Below are 25,813 nucleotides of genomic sequence, written 5' to 3'. Positions count from 1 at the left end.
TTCTGTTAGGAATGTCGTAGAGTGATGAAATAAAAACTTCTATGCAGGTCTGACTAAAATCGGGACTCGGGACACGGCGGCGGCGGCCAACGGCGGACCCGACCAACGCTGCTTGCAGCTTTAATTAGGGTCCGCCCTGCAATGGCAAAGGACATCCATGTCCTTTGCCATGCAAGGACCCTATTGAATCTGTAACGTTTTCTTATTAGGGTCCGCCCTGCCAGCAAAGGACTCCATGTCCTTTGCCATGGCAAGGACCCTATTGAATCTGTAGCGTTTTATTATTATTATTGTTTATTCCGCTCCTTCGCACCCTAATTTGACCCCCTGAACATGCTTCAAAACTCACCAAATTTGACACACACGTTGGTACGGTGGGCCTTCCCAACTTATTAAGCAACCAAACCCCAAAAATAAAAATTGCGCGCTAGCGCCCCCTAGGAAGAAAAAAAAAACAGACAGCTTGTAACTTCCGCTATCAATGTCGTAGAGACATGAAACAAAAACCTCTATGTAGGGCTGACTTAGACCTAGATTTCATAATTGTACCTTCTGGGGCAAAAATCAACAAAAATTTTGCAAAAACCCATTCAAAGCAAATTTTTCGCAAAAAAATGCTATTTTTGCCTCTTTGAGCTGTAATTTGACCCCCTTAAAATGCTTCAAAACTCACCAAACTTGGCACACACATCTGGACTGGCAGAAATTGCGTTCTAATGAAAAAAAAAAAAAAAAAAATCAAAAAATGCGCTCTAGCGCAATTTTTTAATAAAACACAGAAAAAACTGCTCCGAGGAAGAATACACAAACAAAATTGCTTGTAACTTCCAGTAGGAATGCCGGAAAGACATGAAACAAAAACTTCTATGAAGGTCTCACTTAGACCTACATTTTAATAATTGACAGCCTGCAGAAAAAATCAACAGGAAGTTGTCAATTACCCCTTCAAAATAAAAGTTTTGTGAAAACCCGTCACCTTTCTTCAAAAGTTATCTCCTCTGAGCGCGTTTGTCGTTTCGGCTTCAAACTCGCACAGGAGAGAGTTTGGACCCTTCTGAATAAAAGTATAGATCAAAGTTTTGATAAGTTTTAAGGTTTTGATTTTACGCGCCTTCAAAGACGCCTTGCGCAAAGTTTCATAAAAAATGTAATTTTTGTCTCTTTGAGCTGTAATTTGACCCCCTTAAAATGCTTCAAAACTCACCAAACTTGGCACACACATCAGGACTGGCAACAATTACGAGCTAATAAAAAAACCAAAGCCCAAAACTCAAAATTGTGCTCTAGCGCCCCCTAGGAATACAACACAGACAAACTGCTCCTAGGAAGAAAACAAAGACAAAACTGCTTGTAACTTCCGGTAGGAATGTCGTAGAGACATGAAACAAAAACCACTATGTAGGTCTGACTTAGACCTACATTTGAATAATTAACATACTTTGGCAAAAATCAACAGGAAGCTTGATATTTTCACTTCAATACAACAACTGCATTACTTTCACAATGCATTAAATAGTGGCAGCAAGGCTTCTCCTGCCGTGGGGCTCGGGGACAGCAACCCAAGGCGCGCTCGCACTTTCGCACCCTAATTTGACCCCCTTAACATGCTTCAAAACTCACCAAATTTGACACACACATCGGTATGGAGCGGCAGACCAACTTATTAAGCAACCAAACCCCAAAAATGAAAATTGCGCGCTAGCGCCCCCTAGGAAGGGACAAAAAACAGACTGCGTGTAACTTCCGTTAGGAATGTCGTAGAGACATGAAACAAAAACCTCTATGTAGGTCTGACTTAGACCTACATTTCCAATGAAATACTTCTACACCGAAAATCAACAGGAAGTTGGCAAAAACCCCTTCAAAACTAAATTTTTGCAAAAAATGCCTTTTTTGCCTCTTTGAACTGATATTTGACCCCCTTAAAATGCTTCAAAGTGCAAGTTAAAGCTATACTATGCCAAGCGAAAGCCATTTATCAACAACATCCAGAAACGCCAATCTGTAATTTGACCCCCTTAACATGCTTCAAAACTCACCAAAATTGACACACACATCGGTATGGAGCGGCAGACCAACTTATTAAGCAACCAAACCCCAAAAATGAAAATTGCCCGCTAGCGCTCCCTTGGAAGAGACAAAAAACAGACTGCTTGTAACTTCCGTTAGGAATGTCGTAGAGACATGAAACAAAAACCTCTGTGTAGGTCTGACTTAGACCTACATTTCCAATAAACATTTCTGTACCTAAAATCAACAGGAAGTTGGCAAAACCCCTTCAAAACAAAATTTTCGCAAAATATGCCTTTTTTGCCTCTTTGAACTGAAATTTGACCCCCTTAAAATGCTTCAAAGTGCAAGTTAAAGCTATACAATGCCAAGCGAAAGCCATTTATCAACAACATCCAGAAACGCAAATCTATAATTTGACCCCCTTAACATGCTTCAAAACTCACCAAATTTTACACACACATCAGGACTGGTGAAAATTGCCATCCAATTAAAAAACCAAACCCCAAAAATTAAAATTGTGCTCTAGCGCCCCCTAGGAAAATAAACTGATAAAACTGATTGTATTTTCTGTTAGGAATGTCGTAGAGTGATGAAATAAAAACTTCTATGGAGGTCTGACTAAGATCGGGACTCGGGACACGGCGGCGGCGGCGGCGGCCAACGGCGGACCCGACCAACGCTGCTTGCAGCTTTAATTATTATTATTATTATTATTCCGCCGCCTCTTTGAACCTTAATTTGACCCACTGACCATGCTCCAAAACTCACCAAATTTCACACACTCATCAGAACTGGCGAAAATTGCCATCTAATAAAAAAACCAAACCCGAAAAATGAAAAATGCGCTCTAGCGCCCCCTACGAAAATCAAAAAACAGATTACTCGTAACTTCCGTTAGGAATGTCGTAGAGACATGAAACAAAATCCTCTATGTAGAACTGACCTAGACCTAAATTCCCCATCAGAAAGTCCTATACCTAAAATCAACAGAAATTTTGCAAAACCCTTTCAAAGCTAAATTTTCGCAAAAAAATGCTAATTTTGCCTCTTTGAGCTGTAATTTGACCCCCTTAAAATGCTTCAAAACTCACCAAACTTGGCACACACATCAGGACTGGCAGAAATTGTGATCTAATGAAAAAAAAAAATAAAAAATCTCAAAATTGTGCTCTAGCGCAATTTTTCAATAAAACACAGAAAAAACTGCTTCCAGGAAGAAAACACAGACAAAACTGCTTGTAACTTCCGGTAGGAATGTCGGAAAGACATGAAACAAAAACTTCTAGGTAGGTCTGACTTAGACCTACATTTCGATAATCAACATCCTTCGGCAAAAATCAACAGGAAGTTAAAAATTGCCCCTTCAAAATAAAAGTTTTGTGAAAACCCGTCACCTTTCTTCAAAAGTTATCTCCTCTGAGCCCGTTTGTCGTTTCGGCTTCAAACTCGCACAGGGGAGACTTTGAACCCTTTTGATTAAAAGTATAGATCAAAGTTTTGATAAGTTTTCAGGTTTTGATTTTACGCGCCTTCAAAAAACCCCTGCGCAACTTTTCCTAAAAAATGACGTTTTTGCCTCTTTGAGCTGTAATTTGACCCACTTAAAATGCTTCAAAGTGCAAGTTAAAGCTCTGTTATGCAGACCGAAAGCCATTTATCAACAACATCCAGAATCGCCGATCTGTAATTTCACCCCCTTAACATGCTTCAAAACTCACCAAATTTTACACACATATCAGGACTGGCAAAAACTGCCATCTAATAAAAAACCAAACCCCAAAAATCTAAATTGCGCTTAGCGCCCCCTAGGAAAAAACCCAGACAAAACTGCATGTAACTTCTGTTAGAAATGTCGTAGAGACATGAAATAAAAACCTCTATGTTGGTTTGACTAAGATCGGGACTCGGGACACGGCGGCGGCGGCCAACGGCGGACCCGACCAACGCTGCTTGCAGCTTTAATTATTATTATTATTATTATTATTCTTCCGCAGCTTCGAACCCTAATTTGACCCACTGACCATGCTCCAAAACTCACCAAATTTTAAACACACATCGGTAAGGCTTGGCAAAAACACATATTAAGCAACCAAACCCCAAAAATTAAAAATGCGCGCTAGCGCCCCCTACGAAAAAAAAAAAACAGACTGCTTGTAACTTCCGTTAGGAATGTCGTAAAGACATGGAACAAAAACCTCTATGTAGGTCTGACTTAGACCTAGATTCCCCATTAGAAATGCCTATACCTAAAATCAACAGAAATTTTGCAAAAACCCATTTAAAGCAAAATTTTCGCTAAAAAATGCTATTTTTGCCCCTTTGAGCTGTAATTTGACCCCCTTAAAATGCTTCAAAACTCACCAAACTTGGCACACACATCAGGACTGGCAGAAATTGCAATCTAATGAAAAAAAATAATAATAAAACTAAAAATTGCGCTCTAGCGCAATTTTTCAATAAAACACAGAAAAAACTGCTTCCAAGAAGAAAACACAGACAAAACTCCTTGTAACTTCCGGTAGGAATGCCGGAAAGACATGAAACAAAAACTTCTAGGTAGGTCTGACTTAGACCTACATTTCGATAATTGACATCCTTCGGCAAAAATCAACAGGAAGTTAAAAATTGCCCCTTCAAAATAAAAGTTTTGTGAAAACCCATCACCTTTCTTCAAAAGTTATCTCCTCTGAGCCCGTTTGTCGTTTCGGCTTCAAACTCGCACAGGGGAGACTTTGAACCCTTCTGATTAAAAGTATAGATCAAAGTTTTCATAAGTTTTAAGGTTTTGATTTTACGCGCCTTCAAAAAACCCCTGCGCAACTTTTCCTAAAAAATGACGTTTTTGCCTCTTTGAGCTGTAATTTGACCCACTTAAAATGCTTCAAAGTGCTAGTTAAAGCTCTGTTATGCAGACCGAAAGCCATTTATCAACAACACATCCAGAATCGCCGATCTGTAATTTCACCCCCTTATCATGCTTCAAACTCACCAAATTTTACACACATATCAGGACTGGCAAAAACTGCCATCTAATAAAAAACCAAACCCCAAAAATCTAAATTGCGCTTAGCGCCCCCTAGGAAAAAAACCAGACAAAACTGCATGTAACTTCTGTTAGAAATGTCGTAGAGACATGAAATAAAAACCTCTATGTTGGTTTGACTAAGATCGGGACCCGGGACACGGCGGCGGCGGCCAACGGCGGACCCGACCAACGCTGCTTGCAGCTTTAATTATTATTATTCTTTATTATACCGCACCGTCGCACCCCAATTTCACCCCCTCAACAAGCTCCAAAACTCACCAAATTTGACACACACATCGGTGCGGTGGACCTTCCCAACCTATTAAGCAACCAAACCCCAAAAATGAAAATTGCGCGCTAGCGCCCCCTAGGAAGAGAAAAAAAACAGACTGCCTGTAACTTCCGTTAGGAATGTCGTAGAGACATGAAACAAAAACCTCTATGTAGGTCTGACTTAGATCTACATTTCCAATTAGAAATGCCTATACCTAAAATCAACAGAAATTTAGCAAAAACTCATTCAAAGCAAAATTTCGCAAAAAATGCTATTTTTGCCTCTTTGAGCTGTAATTTGACCCCCTTAAAATGCTTCAAAACTCACCAAACTTGGCACACACATCAGTACTGGCAAAAATTTTGATCTAATGAAAAAACCAAACCCGAAAATTAAAAAATGCGCTCTAGGGCAATTTTTGAATAAAACACAGAAAAAACTGCTCCTAGGAAGAGAAAATAGACAAAACTGCTTGTAACTTCCAGTAGGAATGTCGGACAGACATGAAACAAAAACCTCTATGTAGGTCTCACTTAGACCTACAATTTGATATTTGAAATCCTGCAGAAAAATCAACAGGAAGTTAAAAATTACCCCTTCAAAATAAAAGTTTTGTAAAAACCCGTCACCTTTTTCAAATAAAAACTCCTCCCAGTGCGTTTGTCGTTTCGGCTTCAAACTCGCACAGGAGAGAGTTTGAACCCTTCTGATTAAAAGTATAGATCAAAATTTTGATAACTTTTCAGGTTTTGATTTTACGCGCCTTCAAAGAACCCCTGCGCAAATTTTCGTAAAAAAATTCGTTTTTGCCTCTTTGAGCTGTAATTTGACCCCCTTAAAATGCTTCAAAACTCACCAAACTTGGCACACACATCAGGACTGGCAACAATTGCGAGCTAATAAAAAAACCAAACCCCAAAACTCAAAATTGTGCTCTAGCGCCCCCTAGGAATACAACACAGACAAACTGCTCCTAGGAAGAAACAAATACAAAACTGCTTGTAACTTCCGGTAGGAATGTTAGAGAGACATGAAACAAAAACCACTATGTAGGTCTGACTTAGACCTACATTTGAATAACTAACATACTTTGGCAAAAATCAACAGGAAGCTTGATATTTTCACTTCAATACAAAAACTGCATTACTTTCACAATGCATTAAATAGTGTCACCAAGGCTTCTCCTGCCGTGGGGCTCGGGACAGCAACCCAAGGCGCGCTCGCACTTTCGCACCCTAATTTGACCCCCTTAACATGCTTCAAAACTCACCAAAATTGACACACACATCGGTATGGAGCGGCAGACCAACTTATTAAGCAACCAAATACCAAAAATGAAAATTGCGCGCTAGCGCCACCTAGGAAGCGACAAAAAACAGACTGCTTGTAACTTCCGTTAGGAATGTCGTAGGGACATGAAACAAAAACCTCTATGTAGGTCTGACTTAGACCTACATTTCCGTTAAACACTTCTATACCTAAAATCAACAGGAAGTTGACAAAAACCCCTTCAAAAAAATTTTTTGCAAAAAATGACTTTTTTGTCTCTTTGAACTGATATTTGACCCCCTTAAAATGCTTCAAAGTGCAAGTTAAAGCTATACAATGCCAAGTGAAAGCCATTTATCAACAACATCCAGAAACGCAGATCTGTAATTTGACCCCCTTAACATGCTTCAAAACTCACCAAATTTTACACACACATCAGGACTGGTGAAAATTGCCATCCAATAAAAAAAGCAAACCCCAAAAATGAAAATTGTGCTCTAGCGCCCCCTAGGAAAATAAACTGATAAAACTGCTTGTAAATTCTGTTAGGAATGTCGTAGAGTGATGAAACAAAAACTTCTATGGAGGTCTGACTAAGATCGGGACTCGGGACACGGCGGCGGCGGCGGCGGCGGACCCGACCAACGCTGCTTGCAGCTTTAATTATTATTAGGGTCCGCCCTGCAATGGCAAAGGACATCCATGTCCTTTGCCATGCAAGGACCCTATTGAATCTGTAACGTTTCTTATTAGGGTCCGCCCTGCCAGCAAAGGACTCCATGTCCTTTGCCATGGCAAGGACCCTATTGTATCTGTAGCGTTTTATTCTTTCTTTATTATTAGGGTCCGCCCTGCAATGGCAAAGGACATCCATGTCCTTTGCCATGCAAGGACCCTATTGAATCTGCTGCGTTTTATTATTATTAGGGTCCGCCCTGCAATGGCAAAGGACATCCATGTCCTTTGCCATGCAAGGACCCTATTGAATCTGCTGCGTTTTATTATTATTATTGTTTATTCCGCACCTTCTCACCCTAATTTGACCCCCTTAACATGCTTCAAAACTCACCAAAGTTGACACACACGTCGGTCTACCGGGACACCCCAACATATTAAGCAACCATACCCCAAAAATTAAAATTGCGCACTAGCGCCCCCTAGGAAAAAAAACAAAACAGACTGCTTGTAACTTCCGTCAGGAATGTCGTAGAGACATGAAACGAAAACCTCTGTGTAGGTCTGACTTAGACCTACATTTCCAATAAAAAATGTCTATACCCAAAATCAACAGAAATTTTGCAAAAACTCATTCAAAGCAAAATTTTTACAAAAAAATGCAATTTTTGCCTCTTTGAGCTGTAATTTGACCCCCTTAACATGCTTCAAAACTCACCAAACTTGGCAGACACATCAGGACTGGCAGAAATTGCAATCTAATGAAAAAAAAAAAAAAAAAAACTCAAAATTGCGCTCTAGCGCAATTTTTCAATAAAACACGGAAAATACTGCTTCCAGGAAGAAACCACAGACAAAACTGCTTGTAACTTCGGGTAGGAATGCCGGAAAGACATGAAACAAAAACTTCTATGTAGGTCTCACTTAGACCTACATTTTAATAATTGACAGCTAGCAGAAAAAATCAACAGGAAGTTGGCAATTACCCCTTCAAAATAAAAGTTTTGTGAAAAAACGTCACCTTTCTTCAAAAGTTATCTCCTCTGAGCGCGTTTGTCGTTTCGGCTTCAAACTCGCTCAGGAGAGAGTTTGGACCCTTCTGAATAAAAGTATAGATCAAAGTTTTGATAAGTTTTAAGGTTTTGATTTTACGCGCCTTCAAAGACGCCTTGCGCAAAGTTTCCTAAAAAATGTCATTTTTGCTTCTTTGAGCTGTAATTTGACCCCCTTAAAATGCTTCAAAACTCACCAAACTTGGCACACACATCAGGACTGGCAACAATTGCGAGCTAATGAAAAAACCAAACCCCAAAACTCAAAATTGTGCTCTAGCGCCCCCTAGGAATACAACACAGACAAACTGCTCCTAGGAAGAAAACAAAGACAAAACTGCTTGTAACTTCCGGTAGGAATGTCAGAGAGACATGAAACAAAAACCACTATGTAGGTCTGACTTAGACCTACATTTGAATAATTGACATACTTTGGCAAAAATCAACAGGAAGCTAGATATTTTCACTTCAATACAACAACTGCATTACTTTCACAATGCATTAAATAGTGGGACGAAGGCGTCTTAAGCCCTGGGGCTCGGGGACAGCAACCCAAGGCGCACTCGCACCTTCGCACCCTAATTTGACCCCCTTAACATGCTTCAAAACTCACCAAAATTGACACACACATCGGTATGGAGCGGCAGACCAACTTATTAAGCAACCAAACCCCAAAAATTAAAATTGCAAGCTAGCGCCCCCTAGGAAGAGACAAAAAAGAGACTGCTTGTAACTTCCGTTAGGAATGTCGTAGAGACATGAAACGAAAACCTCTGTGTAGGTCTGACTAAGACCTACATTTCCAATTAGAAAGGTCTATACCCAAAATCAACAGAAATTTTGCTAAAACTCATTCAAAGCAACATTTTCGCAAAAAACGCTATTTTTGCCTCTTTGAGCTTTAATTTGACCCCCTTAAAATGCTTCAAAATTCACCAAACTTGGCACACACATCAGGACTGGCAGAAATTGCGATCTAGTGAAAAAACCAAACCTTAAACCTCAAAATTGCGCTCTATTGCAATTTTTAAAAAAAACACGGAAAAACTGCTCCTAGGAAGAGGAAACGGATAAAACTGCTTGTAACTTCTGGTAGGAATGTCGGACAGACATGAAACAAAAACCTCTATGTAGGTCTCACTTAGACCTACATTTTGATAGGTGGCATCTTTCAGTTAAAATCAACAGGAAGTTGGCAATTACCCCTTCAAAATAAAAGTTTTGTAAAAAGCCGTCACCTTTTTCCAGACAAAACTGCTTGTAACTTCTGTTAGGAATGTCGTAGAGACATGAAACAAAGACCTCTATGTTGGTCTGACTAAGATCGGGACTCGGGACACGGCGGCGGCGGCCAACGGCGGACCCGACCAACGCTGCTTGCAGCTTTAATTATTATTATTCTTTATTATTCCGCCGCCGTTTCCAGCTGAAATTTGACCCACTTAACATGCTTCAAAACTCACCATATTTGACACACACATCAGGATCTGCGAAAATTGCCATCTAATAAAAAAACCGAGCACTAAAAATCAAAATTGCGCGCTAGCGCCCCCTAGGAAGAAACAAAAAACGGACTGCTTGTAACTTCCATTAGGAATGTCGTAGAGACTTGAAACAAAAACCTATATGTAGGTCTGACTTGGATGAACATTTCCAATAAAAATGTTCTATACCTAAAATCAACAGGAAGTTGGCAAAAACGCCTCCAAAGCAAAATTTTCGCAAAAAATGCTATTTTTGCCTCTTTGAGCTGTAATTTGACCCCCTTAAAATGCTTCAAAACTCACCAAACTTGGCACACACCTCAGGACTGGCAGAAATTGCGATCTAATGAAAATAAAAAATAATAAAACTCAAAATTGCGCTCTAGCGCAATTTTTGAATAAAACACAGAAAAAACTGCTCCTAGGAAGAGAAAACAGACAAAACTGCTTGTAACTTCCAGTAGGAATGTCGGACAGACATGAAACAAAAACTTCTAGGTAGGTCTGACTTAGACCTACATTTCGATAATTTACATCCTTCGGCTAAAATCAACAGGAAGTTAAAAATTGCCCCTTCAAAATAAAAGTTTTGTGAAAACCCGTCACCTTTTTCAAATCGACACTTCTCCCAGTGCGTTTGTCGTTTCGGCTTCAAACTCGCACAGGAGAGAGTTTGGACACTTCTGATTAAAAGTATAGATCAAAGTTTTGATTACTGCTCCGGTTTGGATTTTACGCGCCTTCAAAAAACCCCTGTGCAAATTTTCCTAAAAAATGTATTTTTTGCCTCTTTGAGCTATAATTTGACCCCCTTAAAATGCGTCAGAGTGCAAGTTAAAGCTCTGTTATGCAGACCGAAAGCCATTTATCAACAACATCCAGAATCCCTGATCTGTAATTTCACCCCCTTAACATAATTCAAAACTCACCAAATTTTACACACACATCAGGACTGCCGAAAATTGACATCTAATAAAAAAGCAAACCCCAAAAGTCAAAATTGCGCTCCAGCGCCCCCTAGGAAAAAACCCAGAAAAAACTGCTTGTAACTTCCGTTAGGAATGTCGTAGAGACATGAAACAAAAACCTCTATGTAGGTCTGACTTAGACCTACATTTCATAAAATACTTCTATACCTAAAATCAACAGGAAGTTGGCAAAAACCCCTTCAAAACAAAATATTTGCAAAAAATGCATTTTTTGCCTCTTTGAACTGATATTTGGCCCCCTTAAAATGCTTCAAAGTGCAAGTTAAAGCTATACTATGCCAAGCGAAAACCATTTACCAACAACATCCAGAAACGCCAATCTGTAATTTGACCCCCTTAACATGCTTCAAAACTCCCCAAATTTGACACACACGTCGGTATGGAGCGGCAGACCAACTTATTAAGCAACCAAACCCCAAAAATGAAAATTGCGCGCTAGCGCCCCCTAGGAAGGGACAAAAAACAGACTGCTTGTAACTTCCGTTAGGAATGTCGTAGAGACATGAAACAAAAACCTCTATGTAGGTCTGACTTAGACCTACATTTTATAAAATACTTCTATACCTATAATCAACAGGAAGTTGACAAAAACCCCTTCAAAACAACATTTTTGCAAAAAATGCCTTTTTTTGCCTCTTTGAACTGATATTTGACCCCCTTCAAATGCTTCAAAGTGCAAGTTAAAGCTATACAATGCCAAGTGAAAGCCATTTATCAACAACATCCAGAAACGCAAATCTGTAATTTGACCCCCTTAACATGCTTCAAAACTCACCAAATTTTACACACACATCAGGACTGGTGAAAATTGCCATCCAATAAAAAAACCAAACCCCAAAAATGAAAATTGTGCTCTAGCGCCCCCTAGGAAAATAAACTGATAAAACTGCTTGTAAATTCTGTTAGGAATGTCGTAGAGTGATGAAACAAAAACTTCTATGGAGGTCTGAGTAAGATCGGGACTCGGGACACGGCGGCGGCGGCCAACGGCGGACCCGACCAACGCTGCTTGCAGCTTTAATTTTAAATTGCCTTTCAAATGTCTATTCTTGGTGTTGGGTTTTATCAAATAAATTTCAACAAAAAAATGCGACTTATACTCCAGTGCGACTTATATATGTTTTTTTTTTCCTTCTTTATTAATGCATTTTCGGCAGGTGCGACTTATACTCCGAAAAATGCGGTGCACGCATACCCAGTGGCTCTAATTTAGCCATCAACTTTTAAATTCCGCTTGATATATTACAAAGATGACTAAATTGTTCATCAATATGCATTTATACTGTAACAATGCTGCTCACTAGGATGTCACATTTTCTGAAGAACTATTAAACTCTTCTCCATTTAAAAGTAAGGACAGGAAAAGTGCAAAATAAAACAAGTATTTCCATGTTAATTGGCAAAACAAACAAACTGTAAAACAACAAAACTAGCTTGATCGAGAAAAGAAACAAGCCTTTTGTAAAGATGTGTTTAAAAAGCTGCACACTACTGTATTATTTATTAGTGAATAACTCCTGGCATTTTTAGCTTTCTAATAGACTCAAAGCATATAATTATATCATTGATGCATTCCTAACCTGTTAGGTATCTAGCACAGTGGTTCTCAAATGAGGGTACGTGTACCCCTGGGGGTACTTGAAGATATGCCAAGGGGTATGTGAGATTTTTCTAAAATATTCTAAAAATAGCAACGATTCAAAAATCCTTTATAAATATATTTATTGAATAATGCTTAAACAAAATATGAATGTAAGTTCATAAACTGTGAAAAGAAAGTCAACAATGCTATATTCAGTGTTGACAGCTAGATTTTTTTGTGGACATGTTCCATAAATATTGATGTTAAAGATTTATTTTTTTTGTGAAGAAATGTTTCGAATTAAGTTCATGAATCCAGATGGATATCTATTACAATACCCAAAGAGGGCACTTTAAGTTGATGATTACTTCTATGTGTAGAAATATTTATTTATAATTGAATCACTTATTTTTCAACAAGTTTTTAGTTATTTGTAAATATTTTTTTCCAAATAGTTCAAGAAAGAACACTAAAAATGAGCAATATTTTGCACTGTTACACAATTTAATAAATCAGAAACTGATGACATAGTGCTTTATTTTACTTCTTTATCTCTTTTTATTTCAACCAAAAATGCTTTGCTCTGATTAGGAGGTACTTCAATTTAAAAAAATGTTCACAGGGATTTACATCACTGAAAAAGGTTGAGAACCACAGATCTAACAGATTGTATGTTAAATCTTATGAAACCAGTGCATTGGCGCTTAATTTTTAGTGTATGTGCGTGATTGCGTTTGTTATTGTGCCTTTTTAATTGCATTGCAAATTGAGGCTGCTTTATTACGTAATTTAATTGCTGTAGACAAACTTTAGCTGGCGGATTTTGGCTAAAATTAAATTTAAATCAATTCTACATCTCATACCCATAAGCTTGCTAGCAAGATACAAGCTAGCAATCTTAGTGAGGTGAGACCGCATCCTCTAGATGTCCGACATCCCTCCGCTTTAAATGCTCCCGTATCACAGATCTAGTATCATAAAAACATATCTGCTTTGCATAGTGAGCAAGGTAGGTTTTTAACCAAAATATTTTCCAACACTTTACATGTTTTCACCTGCGATGTTGATGCAAGTTTTTTGATTGATTGATTGATTGATTGATTGCATCTTTTATTAGTAGATTGTACAGTATTGATTGATTGATTGAATCTTTTATTAGTAGATTGCACAGTTCAGTAGATATTCCGTACAATTGACCACTAAATGGTAACACCCGAATAAGTTTTTCAACTTGTTTAAGTCGGTGTCCAGTTAATCAATTCATGGTAATTGTGGCGGTGCTGACTCGCGTTCTTCGGAAAAACTTGAGTGATGTCATGTCAATGTTGACAAATTTATTGTTGGCGACACATTTTAATGTCGGCGCATTGTTGCACTCCTACTGCTTAAGTTAAGTTAAAGTACTAATGATTGTCACACACTAGGTGTGGTGAAATTTGTCCTCTGCTTTCGACCCATCCCCTCGATCACCCCCTGGGAAGTGAGGGGAGCAGTGGGCAGCAGCGGTGCCGCGCCCGTGAATCATTTATGGTGATTTAGCCCCCAATTCCAACCCTTAATGCTGAGTGCCAAGCAGGGAGGTAATGGGTCCCATTTTTATAGTCTTTGGTATGACTCGGCCGGGGTTTGAACTCACAACCTACCGATCTCAGGGCGGACACTCTAACCAACAGGCCACTGAGTAGGCTGCTAATCATATTTGGATGATTACAATCCGAACATTGTTAGTTCCGAACCAAATGTAGTCGTAGAGTATTTATTAGTAGCCAGGGAGAAGGAATATTTTTGACATGACTGATTCAACGGGACAAGCGGTAGAAAATGGATGGATGGATTGATTGTAAACAGAAGTCACAAATTTAAATTCAAAATCATCTTTTTAGGATTTGCGTGACAGTATTTTGTACTGATAGAAAATGTCCTCTTTTTTCTAAAATTCGTCTTTTTTTTCCTGAGAGGGTGCTCGCATCTCTGTTTGTTAAATATCTTTAAAAAGTACTTACACCCACATAATGGAGGTCAACTTGGGGCTTTTATCTTGGTGGTCAGTACACTCGCCTCTCATGCGCCCCTGTCCGGAATGGGATAATGGCAGTGGGCCAAACCAACTGGACTACACACACTCTGAAATCTTTGGGTCAGGTTTAATTTAAGTTGTTGAAATAGATGGACACACCACATACTTTGGTACAATAAATATTAAAAATTGTTTTGTTTTGGCCCAAGAGACGGACGGCAGGAGTTCAATTTCAATAAGCAATGATGTGTTTTTGTATTCAATTTAAATCCCAAGGGGTCTGACAGTTGACAATGTGTTACCATCTTGTAGACCAGTGGTTCTCAACCTTTTTTCAGTGATGTACCCCCTGTGAACTTTTTTTTTAAATTCAAGTACCCCTTAGTCAGAGCAAAGCATTTTTGGTTGAAAAAAAAGAGATAAAGAAGTAAAATACAGCACTATGTCATCAGTTTCTGATTTATTAAATTGCATAAAAGTGCAAAATATTGCTCATTTGCATTGTTCTTTCTTGAACTATTTGGAAAAAAATATATAAAAATGACTAAAAACTTGTTGAAAAATAAACAAGTGATTCAATTATAAATAAAGATTTCTACACATAGAAGTAATCAACAATTTAAAGTGCCCTCTTTGGGGATTGTAATAGAGATCCATCTGGATTCATCAACTTCATTCTAAACATTTCTTCACAAAAAAAGAAATCTTTAACATCAATATTTATGGAACATGTCCACAAAAAAAATCTAGCTGTCAACACTGGATATTGCATTGTTGTATTTTTTCACAGTTTATGAACTTACATTCATATTTTGTTGAAATGTTATTCAATAAATATATTTATAAAGGATATTTGAATAGTTGCTATTTTTAGAATATATTTAAAAAATCTCACGTACCCCTTGGCATACCTTCAAGTACCCCCAGGGGTACGCGTACCCCCATTTGAGAACCACTGTTGTAGACGATATCAGAAACTCATGTCAGTGAACATGATGCATACTTTCTTAAATTTACATCACAGCATTCTTATCTACTTATATATTACTACTTATATGACACAATCCAAACAACCTTCCCTAGTCATGGTGCAGGAAAAAAACTTCAACCAGCTCAAAAATTCGGCAAACATGGTCACACATAATACAACCTGCTCACTGAACTTTGTGAATATTATTTAAAAAAAATTGTCCCATCACAATAATACATTTGGAATTACACCCATTCAATACCATTGCATGGTTTAATGGGAAAAATGCAAAATACGCTCCACACTTATGCATGTTTTACCTTTAGCTGCTTGATATTTCTGATTAATTATAAAGCTTTAAAGAAGTTGTCACGAAAGTAAACAAGGTAGGAGTTAAACTTTCAAATATTAACTCTATATCCATTATATTATAGTATGTAAACACACACACGTATATATAGTGAACTTTGATTGGTTGATAAGACTTGTATTTGCGTTAGCTTTTAAGATAGCTAATGAGGTAGTGCTAGCATGCTTCCCCACTGAATGAGCAGTATTACCGGTCTGAGTTCATCCATCTCAGTTTTTACAATAATTTTATATTAAAATGATGATAGTAGATGTGAGTGCGAATGTTTTTTTGGTCTATATGTGGCCTGGTTCGAGGAGGCGGCTTGTCCTGGGTATACCTCGCTTTCTGCCCAAGTGCAGCCGGGATAGGCTCCAGCCTTCCCCCACAGTCCTGATAGGGATAAGCACTAGAAAAATGGATGGACTGAGGCATATTAAAGGTCAAGAGTGGTACCACGGTTTATCTTTAGACCGTTTATCGTTACATCCCAACATTGCATTTGTGGCTATGGCTGTGTAGTAGCCTTCAAAGACTGGAACAATCATAAAATATATTAAGTATTTATCCATGGTATTACAACACTATAGAATAATAATGTACAGGCCAAATACTGAATGGTGCGACAGACTAATTTGGCAACTTCTGAGTACTTTCCTTTTTTCTGTGCAGTGTTGTTCACCTAATCAATACGCCGATTGGAAAGTTAGCATTCAAACGTGGAAGTTCCCCCTCTTGATAGTTCCACCCTTTGCAGATCGCTGGAGACAAGTTTCCTCCTCCCCAAACAAGCTTGTGTTTCCTGCTTAGGTCATCGCAATGTCTTGCAGTTTTGCTTGTACCTGACTTTGTTCATAGGGTAAGGCGAAGTGTTTGACTTCAGCCTAAACCCTTTCGGTCTGTAGAACTGTCAATTCATGGATTTAAAATTGTTCTTGTTTATTTCATTGACCGAAGAAATATTAATCTGATAACATCACCCGGTTTCAGGAGTTATGTTTTGGTGTTAAAAGTCGCTGGCCGAAAATTCAGTGCATCGCTAGTTTTTATCATACATTCTCATTCTTTGGAGAATGGCCTGAAAATACATTTGACAAGGCTTTCAAAATGAACCGTGGTATTGTAAACAAGTTGCGTGGTTAACATGTTAGGACAGAAAGAATAACATTTTCCTGAATGGTCTTTGCAGTACGGAGAGATGTCCAGGAGAACGATGAAGAAGCTGTCCGGGTCAAAGAACAGAGCATCCTGGAGCTGGGGACGCTGCTGGCCAAGACCGGACAGGCAGCAGGTGAGGTTAAAACCTCTGAATGCTTATTCCAGGTCTTGCTTATAATTGCTTACTTTTTAATTTTTGTTGTCTCCAGAACTCGGGGGTCTGCTGAAATTTGTCCGGCCGTTCCTGATGTCCATCAGCAAGGCCAAAGCTGCCCGACTGGTCCGCTCTCTGCTCGACTTGTTCCTGGACATGGAGGCGGCGACGGGCCAGGAGGTGGAGCTGTGTCTGGAGTGCATCGAGTGGGCCAAGGCTGAGAAGAGGACCTTCTTACGACAAGCTCTCGAGGTGAAGACGAGTCCACGTGTTTGTCTTAAATCCTGACACAGACCAAGTCCTCACTCACTAAATTCCCCCCAGGAATAGTAAAGTATTTTATTCATTGGAGTTAAAGTCCCTATAAAGGTTTGGGATGTCCAAGAAAATTGATTTTGGAATGACTCACAATTCTCATTTGTGACGATTCTTAATCGACTCGAAAACAAAATATCAAAAATCTATTTAAAATGTTGCTTTTTAATCTGTTTCGTCCAGCCACTTTTAACAAATGTTTTGGTATCATTTTATTAAATAAAAACAGTTTTCTTCCAAGTAATATATACATTTATGCTAGCTGTTTATCTATTTTATATAGGAATGTAGTTGCTGAATTTCCCCCAGGATCAATAAAGTATTTTGTATTCTATTAATCACAAAACTTGCATCCAATGTTATTAATAAAGTACCATTTTTTTCCGATTATAAGTCGCTCCGGAGTATACGTCGCACCGGCCGAAAATGCATAATAAAGAAGGAAAAAAACATATATACGTCGCACTGGAGTATAAGTCGCATTTTTGGGAGAAATTTATTTGAAAAAATCCAACACCAAAAATAGACATTTGAAAGGCAATTTAAAATAAATAAAGAATAGTGAACAACAGGCTGAATAAGTGTACGTTATATGAGGCATAAATAACCAACTGAGAAGGTGCCTGGTATGTTAACGTAACATATTATGGTAAGAGTCATTCAAATAACTATAACATATAGAACATGCTATACGTTCACCAAACAATCTGTCACTCCTAATCGATAAATCCCATGAAATCTTCTTCCTCAATGTCTCTTCTAAACAACTCTGCCAAATCCAAAGGTATGCGCCGCTTCCTTTTGTCTTTTTCTGCTGCATATTTTACTACGTCCAGCTTGTAATCTGCAGTACATGATTTCCTTTTCGGTGCCATTTTTGTTCAGCCCTTCTCAGTTTTTATAAGTTACCGCCAACGATGAAATGATCCATTTTAATAGCTACGGCAGTAGCATATAGCAATTAGCATTCCATGACCCACAATGCACTTCTGCCATGACCCTCCCCCGCCAAATTCTTATTGGTTGACGTGTGTTTGACAATTGCTGACGTGTGTGTGACGATTGCTGACATTTTCTTTGTCTCTTCCGCGAATGAGATATTTGATATTTTACGGTAATGTGTTTTCAATTTCCGGAGTACATGTTGCACCCCCGACCAAACTATGAAAAAAAACTGCGACTTACAGTCCGAAAAATACGGTATTGATTCTGAATCGAGAATCATCCATCCATTTTCTACCGCTTATTCCCCTTAGGGGTAGCGGGGGGCGCTGGTGCCTATCTCAGCTACAATCGGTGTACACCCTGGACAAGTCGCCACCTCATCCCAGGGCCAACACAGATAGACAGACAACATTCACAATCACATTCACACACTAGGGCCAATTTAGTGTTACCAATCAACCTATCCCCAGTTGTATGTCTTTGGAAGTGGGAGGAAGCCGAACTACCCGGAGGGAACCCACGCATTCGCGGGGAGGACATGCAAACTCCACACAGAAAGATATGGGTTTGGGATGTGGTGGGGGTGTATATTGTAGCCCGGAATAGTTAGGGCTGCATTGGATTCTGGGTATTTGTTCTATTGTGTTTATGTTGTGTTACGGTGTGGATGTCCTCCCAAAATGTGTTTGTCAATCTTGTTTGGTGTGGGTTCACAGTGTGGCGCATATTTGTAACAGTATTAAAGTTGTTTATACGGCCACCCTCAGTGTGACCTGTATGGCTGTTGATCAAGTATGCCTTGCAGTCACTTCCGTGGGTCTGCAGAAGCCTCATACAATATGTGACTGGGCCGGCACACTGTTTGTATGGTGGAATAGCGGACGAGATGGCAGGTTGCAGACGACGCTAAAGGCAGTACCATCACGGAACGCCCATAATATTGATGTCCGGGTGAAAACCGGGAGAACGATTGCCCCGGGAGATTGTCGGGAGGAGCACTGATATTCGTGGGTTTCGCGGAAAGATCGCGAGAGTTGGCAAGTATGTTGCTAGGGCGGGAAAGCCAATCAAAGAAGGTGAATTCACTAAAAAGTGCATGTCAGATTTTTTTAAGAAATCTTTTCTTGCGGCCCAACCTCACCCAGTTTCTGCATCCAGTGGCCCCCAGGTAAACTAAGTTTGAGACCCCTGATCTAGAGCATCCTGAGAGGATTGTCATGGTGATAATTAGCAAGTGTGCCATGTTATACTGTCATGGTGTGGAGTGAGGGAATAATATAACAGTTTGCCTGTCGTTATTCTGTCACGTTGGACTGATATGATTCATCTCTCTGACAACGTTCTCCTCTTCTTCTGCCCTCAGGCTCGACTGATCTCCCTCTATTTTGACACCAAGCGATACCAGGAGGCACTTGCGCTCGGTGGGTGCTCCTTGGCTGTACGTGATGTTTCCACAAGGTGAATAAGAGTCATCTCCTCTTCCCTCCAGGCTCTCAGCTGCTCCTGGAGCTGAAGAAGATGGACGACAAAGCCCTGCTGGTGGAGGTCCAGTTGCTGGAAAGCAAGACGTACCACGCCCTCAGCAACTTGCCCAAGGCCCGCGCCGCGCTCACCTCTGCGCGGACCACCGCCAACGCCATCTACTGTCCCCCCAAACTCCAGGCAGCTCTGGACATGCAGTCAGGTGGGGCCACCGCCGCTGTTGTCCTCTGGGGCATTTTTCTGACATTGATTGACTCAACGCGTCTTGTGCAGGGATCATCCACGCGGCAGAGGAGAAGGACTGGAAGACTGCCTACTCCTACTTCTTCGAGGCGTTTGAGGGCTACGACTCCATCGACAGCCCCCGAGCCATCACAGCTCTCAAATACATGCTCCTCTGCAAAATTGTCCTCAACTCGTAAGTGTCAGCTGATCCTTCCTTTTCTTTCCCGTGAGAGTGACTGACCTTTCTCTGCTGTTTTGCTTCTTCTTGCTGCCTCTGCAGACCAGAGGAGGTGCAATCCCTGATCAGCGGTAAACTGGGCCTGCGATACACCGGCCGTCAGGCAAGGATTTTTTTTTCTTCCCACTGTGGTCTAGAGATGGACCGATATGTTTTTTTCAGGGCCGATAACAGTCATTAGTAGTCAAGGAGCGATATTTGGAGCGGATAAGTTTTTTCAACACTAATAGTATAAGCCAGTAAACAGCTGGATAAGGCTTTGAATTAATCCAAAGAGGTTCATTAAGTCTTCAAAAAATGACACTACGTTGTTATTCACAGGCCTGTCTAAAATAATAACAAAATTGCAAGGCTTTGAATTGTTTTTCAAGCTGGGGTACTTGAATCTTGTGTCGCCAGGCAGAATTCAAACTGTAAATCCGGCCCCCCACTCTTCGGGCCTCACTGATAGTCCCTGCCACTCTCCTCTCTTCTGGAAGTGCACAAAATTGCGCACGAAAGCTCCATGTGCACGTCTGAAGTTGCATCGAAGATCTCCTTGATGGTATATTTTTGGAAAATGAAACTCAGTGGCTTTTTGATTAGAGTGTCCGCCCTGAGATGGGTAGGTTGTGAGTTCATACCAAAGACTATAAAAATGGGACCCATTACCTCATAGCTTGGCACTCAGCATCAAGGGTTGGAATTGGGGGTTAAATCACCAAAAATGATTCCCGGGCGTGGCCACCGCTGCTCCTCACTGCTCCCCTCATCTCCCAAGGGGTGAACAAGGGGATGTGTCAAATGCAGAGGACAGATTTCACCACACCTAGTGTGTGTCTGACAATCATTGGTACTTTAACTATAACATTAGGTTACCTACAGTGCCCTCCATAATTATTGGCACCCCTGGTTGAGATGTGTTAAAAGCCTTAAAATAAATTCAGTGTTTATTGCAGAAGAATACTGTCACACTGAAAATTGTAGGAAAATGTAGCCTTCAACTCAAATGAATTGTAAGAAAATAAAAAAATCCCTGACTAAAAAATAATTATTTTTCATTAAATCACCTGTTCCACAATTATTGGCACCCTTAACAATTCCCAGGAAATAAATATAATTGAAGCATTTCTGTCATTTCTACAGTAGTTTACAAAGTTTACCAGAGTACGTAGGAACATTTAATTAGTAATTCATCACTTCCTGTTTCCCTGGGGTATAAATATGACGTGACACCGAGGCCATTTCTCTTATCCACTCTTAAACATGGGAAAGACAAAGGAACACAGCATACAAGTGAGGCAGATGTGCGTCGACCTTCACAGGTCAGGCAGAGGCTACAAGAAGATTGCCACTCAACTGCAGCTGCCCATATCCACTGTGAGAGGAATAATTAAGAAGTTCAAAACAACTGGAACAGTGGTAAATAAGCCTGGACGAGGACCCAAGTTTATTTTGCCACCACGCACAGTGAGGAGGATGGTAAGAGAAATCAAAAGATCTCCAAAGCTCACTGTTACAGAATTACAACAAATGGTAGCATCCTGGGGTCACAAAGTCTCCAAATCAACCATCAGGCGCTGTCTACACGCCAACAAGCTGTTTGGGAGGCATGCACGGAGAAAACCTTTCCTCACTCACAATCATAAACGCAAGCGTCTGGAGTTCGCCAAACGGTATTGGGGCTTCAACTGGGACCGTGTGCTTTGGTCAGATGAGACCAAGATTGAGCTTTTTGGCAACAAACACTCTAAGTGGGTCTGGCGTACCACGAAAGATGCGCATGCTGAAAAGCACCTCATACCCACTGTGAAGTATGGGGGTGGGTCAGTGATGCTGTGGGGCTGTTTCACTTCCAAAGGCCCTGGGAACCTTGTTAGGGTGCATGGCATCATGAATGCTTTGAAATACCAGGACATTTTAAATCAAAATCTGTTGCCCTCTGCCCGAAAGCTGAAGCTGGGTCGTCACTGGGTCTTTCAGCAAGACAATGACCCTAAACATATGGCCAAATCTACACAGAAATGGTTCACCAGACACAAAATCAAGCTCCTCCCATGGCCATCTCAGTCCCCTGACCTCAACCCCATTGAGAACCTGTGGGGTGAGCTGAAAAGGAGAGTACAGAGGAGAGGACCCAGGTCTCTGGATGATTTAGAGAGATTCTGCAAAGAGGAATGGCTGAAAATCCCTCTTTCTGTCTTTGCCCATCTTGTGAAACATTATAGGAGAAGATTAGGTGCTGTTTTGTTGGCAAAAGGGGGTTGTACAAAATATTAACACCAGGGGTGCTAATAATTGTGACACACATTATTTGATGTCAAATAATTATTTCTTTATGTGGGATTTTTTCCCCACTGAATAAATGCACTTGTATTGAAGGTTGGATTTTTCTCTTTTTTTCCATTAAGGTCCCATATTATTTAGAAAAAAAATAAAATAATTGGAAGCTAAAAAACACATCTCAACCAGGGGTGCCAATAATTATGGAGGGCACTGTATCTAGAAGTACAACAGCCACGTCCAAAGTTAGTCCAAGACTGTCCTGAAAAGACCTCCAGCCTCCATTTATTCGAGTTTTGGCTCTTTTCTGTTTTTTTAGCCATATGTCTTTCTTTGTTTTTTAAAATTCCCTATTTAGTTTTTTTAGCAGTAAAAGCAAGTGCAGGTATTGCGATCTTTCCAGATGGGTGTTCGGCAGCCATTCTTTACTGATTACAAGCTTGCACCGTGCATGCACTTCACTATATATTGCGTCACCCAAGGAGGAAGCTCCTTCGTGATTGCATCTGGAAGGGTTAACCACCATGTGGACAAATTATTTTGTTTTCTGGTGTTTAATATACTAAAATACTTACTTATAAGGCACAGACAGCACGCAGATGTAAAATGTTATCATAAATAATTAGTGTTATGATATACTGTATGATGCTAATGTGTTTTTTTAGTTAAAAAATATAACTTGGGTACCCCAGGTTTAACATAATTTTTTTTCTAAAAGGTGGGCCCAGTAGTGACAATGTTTTATGCGGCGCTAATATAGTTAAATTTATCAGCGAAAAACACCAAACACCTTTATTATATGGGTCTTAAGAGGAGCATCAATGTTTACAATTCAAAACACGGAAAATCTTCTGGAAAATTTGAAAAAATAGAAAATGTTCTTATCACAATAACTCATCTCTTCAAGTTTATACAATTGTATGAATTTAATACATTTGAAGTTTTCTGAAATATTGTGAAAATTTAAAAAAATATAATTATGGGGTCCTTCACATTAGAGATGCGCGGATAGGCAATTATATCACCCGAAACCACATAACAAAAGTCGTCATCCACCCGCCACTCACCCAAACCAACATTTCATCAAAGCCACACCCGCCCGCCACCCGCCCGTTTATAGATTATGCAAGGCATTAGTGAGGTTAGAAAGTGTAACTCCCTCCAAATAGCACAGACACAATGGCTTTCTTGAACTGAATTATTTGAAGGCTTCCTTTCCCTTCAAATTCATCGTGAAAACTGTAATAAATAAAGCAGGTTACAAACGTAAAAATAATAACATGCACAGCATGTGGATCAAACATTTTATTAAGTAAAATACCAACTAATGACAAATACCTCGTTAGCCACACCCAGAAGTAGCTTCCTCACATCCGTCGAGAGACCAAACGAGACACTTCAAAATAAAAGTATGCCCACATACTGTTTCAAAGAGTGCTGCTCATTTTTTGTATGTGGGTAACAACATTTAACTATTTATACATGGTTGATTTCTATAGGCTAGTAAGGTAAAGTGTTGTACCTGACAAGTTTGGGCTACCTTGTTTCTGCAGCCTTCATCAGAGGTGTCACGTGATGTTAGCGTGACGTCTGTGACGTTGTCTGTGACGTGATATATGGATTGTACCATCAAGTGTTGTCAGGTACAACACTTTACCTACTAGCCTATATAAATCATCCATCCATCCATCCATTTTCTACCGCTTATTCCCTTTTGGGGTCTATAAATCAACCATTTATAAATACACGTCAGTAGGCTAAATGAACCTCTTCAACATAACATATAACTATGTATAATGTAGCGGCTGGCTACGGGGTGTTAGCCACTGACTTTGGCTGGGGGGCGGGACATCCGGGAGAGATAGGGAAGTGACGTTATCGACAGGAAGTGAGAGTTCGCGTTGTCCAGGGAAAAGTGTTAGAGACATGAGAGCTGTTGTGTGGTTGTATTACATCTTGTGCATTAAAGACAAGAAAAACGAAGAAGTTTTATGAGCCTACATTCCTGGGATTATTACAGTATATATTTCCGAATTGGTTGAACCGCCACCCGCCCGAATCTATTTAAAATCTATTTTTTCGTCATGTCACCCGCCCGACCCGCGGACTCCGCGGTTGTGACCGCAAACCGCGCATCTCTACTTCACATAGATTACAGTTGAGACATTTTTCAAGGTAATTTATTTCTGGATGTTACAGAAAATATGAGAATGTGTGAGCTGCTGCCTGCTCTTCTTTACTTAATATATTGAAAAATAATCTTATTTGTCAATATATTTACACAAAGTTTGCTTTTTTGGCAGAGATATCTTTTCTGTCGTCTTCATGTCCATCCATCTCTGTCACGTTATGTGATTGAATCAAGGAACATGAAACTAGTGGCGCTCCTTTTAATGAGCCCGCCATGTGAGTGTTGCGGACGGAGGCTTATCGAGCGACACCATTGCTGCGATATTCAAAACAAACAAAACGGGACTGGGGAGACGCCAGGAAAGAAGGACAAAAACTGAATTTCCTGGCAAAAATTACAAGTTTTGACGAAGGAGGAGAGGAAGTAGTTAAGCAGCTGAGCAAACTGGAAAATAATTCTCGCATTAAGTCAAATAAATAATTCTTATCTGGTTAAATAAAGGTTCTCAAATGCAGTGTCGGATATCAAAACATATTTAGGAGAATTATTGACAGAAGAAGTATTTTTTTATTCCTAAAATGGTTTAAAAAAATATTGAAATCCAGCAAAAATGAAACTTTATTGATTAAAAAAAAATTCCAAATACAGATCTAGTATCATATGTGTGTATATGTTGTATCTGCTGATGTAGTTCTGTTGTAAGCCGATACTGATACACGTCAAAATGACATATCAGCGCTGATAATCGGTCGATCTCTACTGTGGCCACAGATGGATTTAATTTGACTGTTTCAAGCGGTTGAAGGTTTGTCTCCCTGCAGACAGACGCTCTCAAATGTGTCGCCCAGGCCAGCAAGAACCGATCGTTAGCGGACTTTGAAAAGGTAAGAAGAGGATCTTGTCAGGAGGAGGTGAGGTCGACGCTCCTAAACGTGAGCGTGTGTGCCCCCCCTGCAGGCCCTCACAGAGTACAGAGCGGAGCTGAGGGACGACCCCATCATCAACACACACCTGGCCAAGCTGTACGACAACCTGCTGGAACAGAACCTCATCCGGGTCATCGAGCCCTTCTCTAGGGTGCAGGTGCGTTCTCTCATGGCGTCTTTAGAATAAAATATAATAGTTCTCATTATAGGCTGTCAAAGCATTTAAATATTTAATCACCATTTATCACATTTTGTCTGGGTAAAAGCATTTTATCTTT

General features: G+C 39.9%; 1 protein-coding gene across 1 annotated transcript in view; it reads left to right on the top strand.

The window, feature by feature from the left end:
• Window positions 1–25,813, top strand: part of psmd11b (proteasome 26S subunit, non-ATPase 11b) — a 38,191-nt gene that overhangs the window by 8,147 nt on the left and 4,231 nt on the right. The window contains exons 2-9 of the mRNA XM_061908109.1: window positions 16,889–16,990; window positions 17,067–17,263; window positions 19,635–19,692; window positions 19,761–19,955; window positions 20,027–20,171; window positions 20,259–20,319; window positions 25,431–25,493; window positions 25,567–25,692. Coding sequence (XP_061764093.1) covers window positions 16,889–16,990; window positions 17,067–17,263; window positions 19,635–19,692; window positions 19,761–19,955; window positions 20,027–20,171; window positions 20,259–20,319; window positions 25,431–25,493; window positions 25,567–25,692 — 947 coding nt within the window. The remainder of the gene's footprint in view (window positions 1–16,888; window positions 16,991–17,066; window positions 17,264–19,634; window positions 19,693–19,760; window positions 19,956–20,026; window positions 20,172–20,258; window positions 20,320–25,430; window positions 25,494–25,566; window positions 25,693–25,813) is intronic.

The sequence above is a fragment of the Nerophis ophidion genome, linkage group LG08, assembly GCF_033978795.1.
Source record: "Nerophis ophidion isolate RoL-2023_Sa linkage group LG08, RoL_Noph_v1.0, whole genome shotgun sequence".
NCBI classification, from domain to species: Eukaryota; Metazoa; Chordata; class Actinopteri; order Syngnathiformes; family Syngnathidae; genus Nerophis; species Nerophis ophidion.
This window is presented reverse-complemented; position numbering and strand designations above follow the sequence as displayed.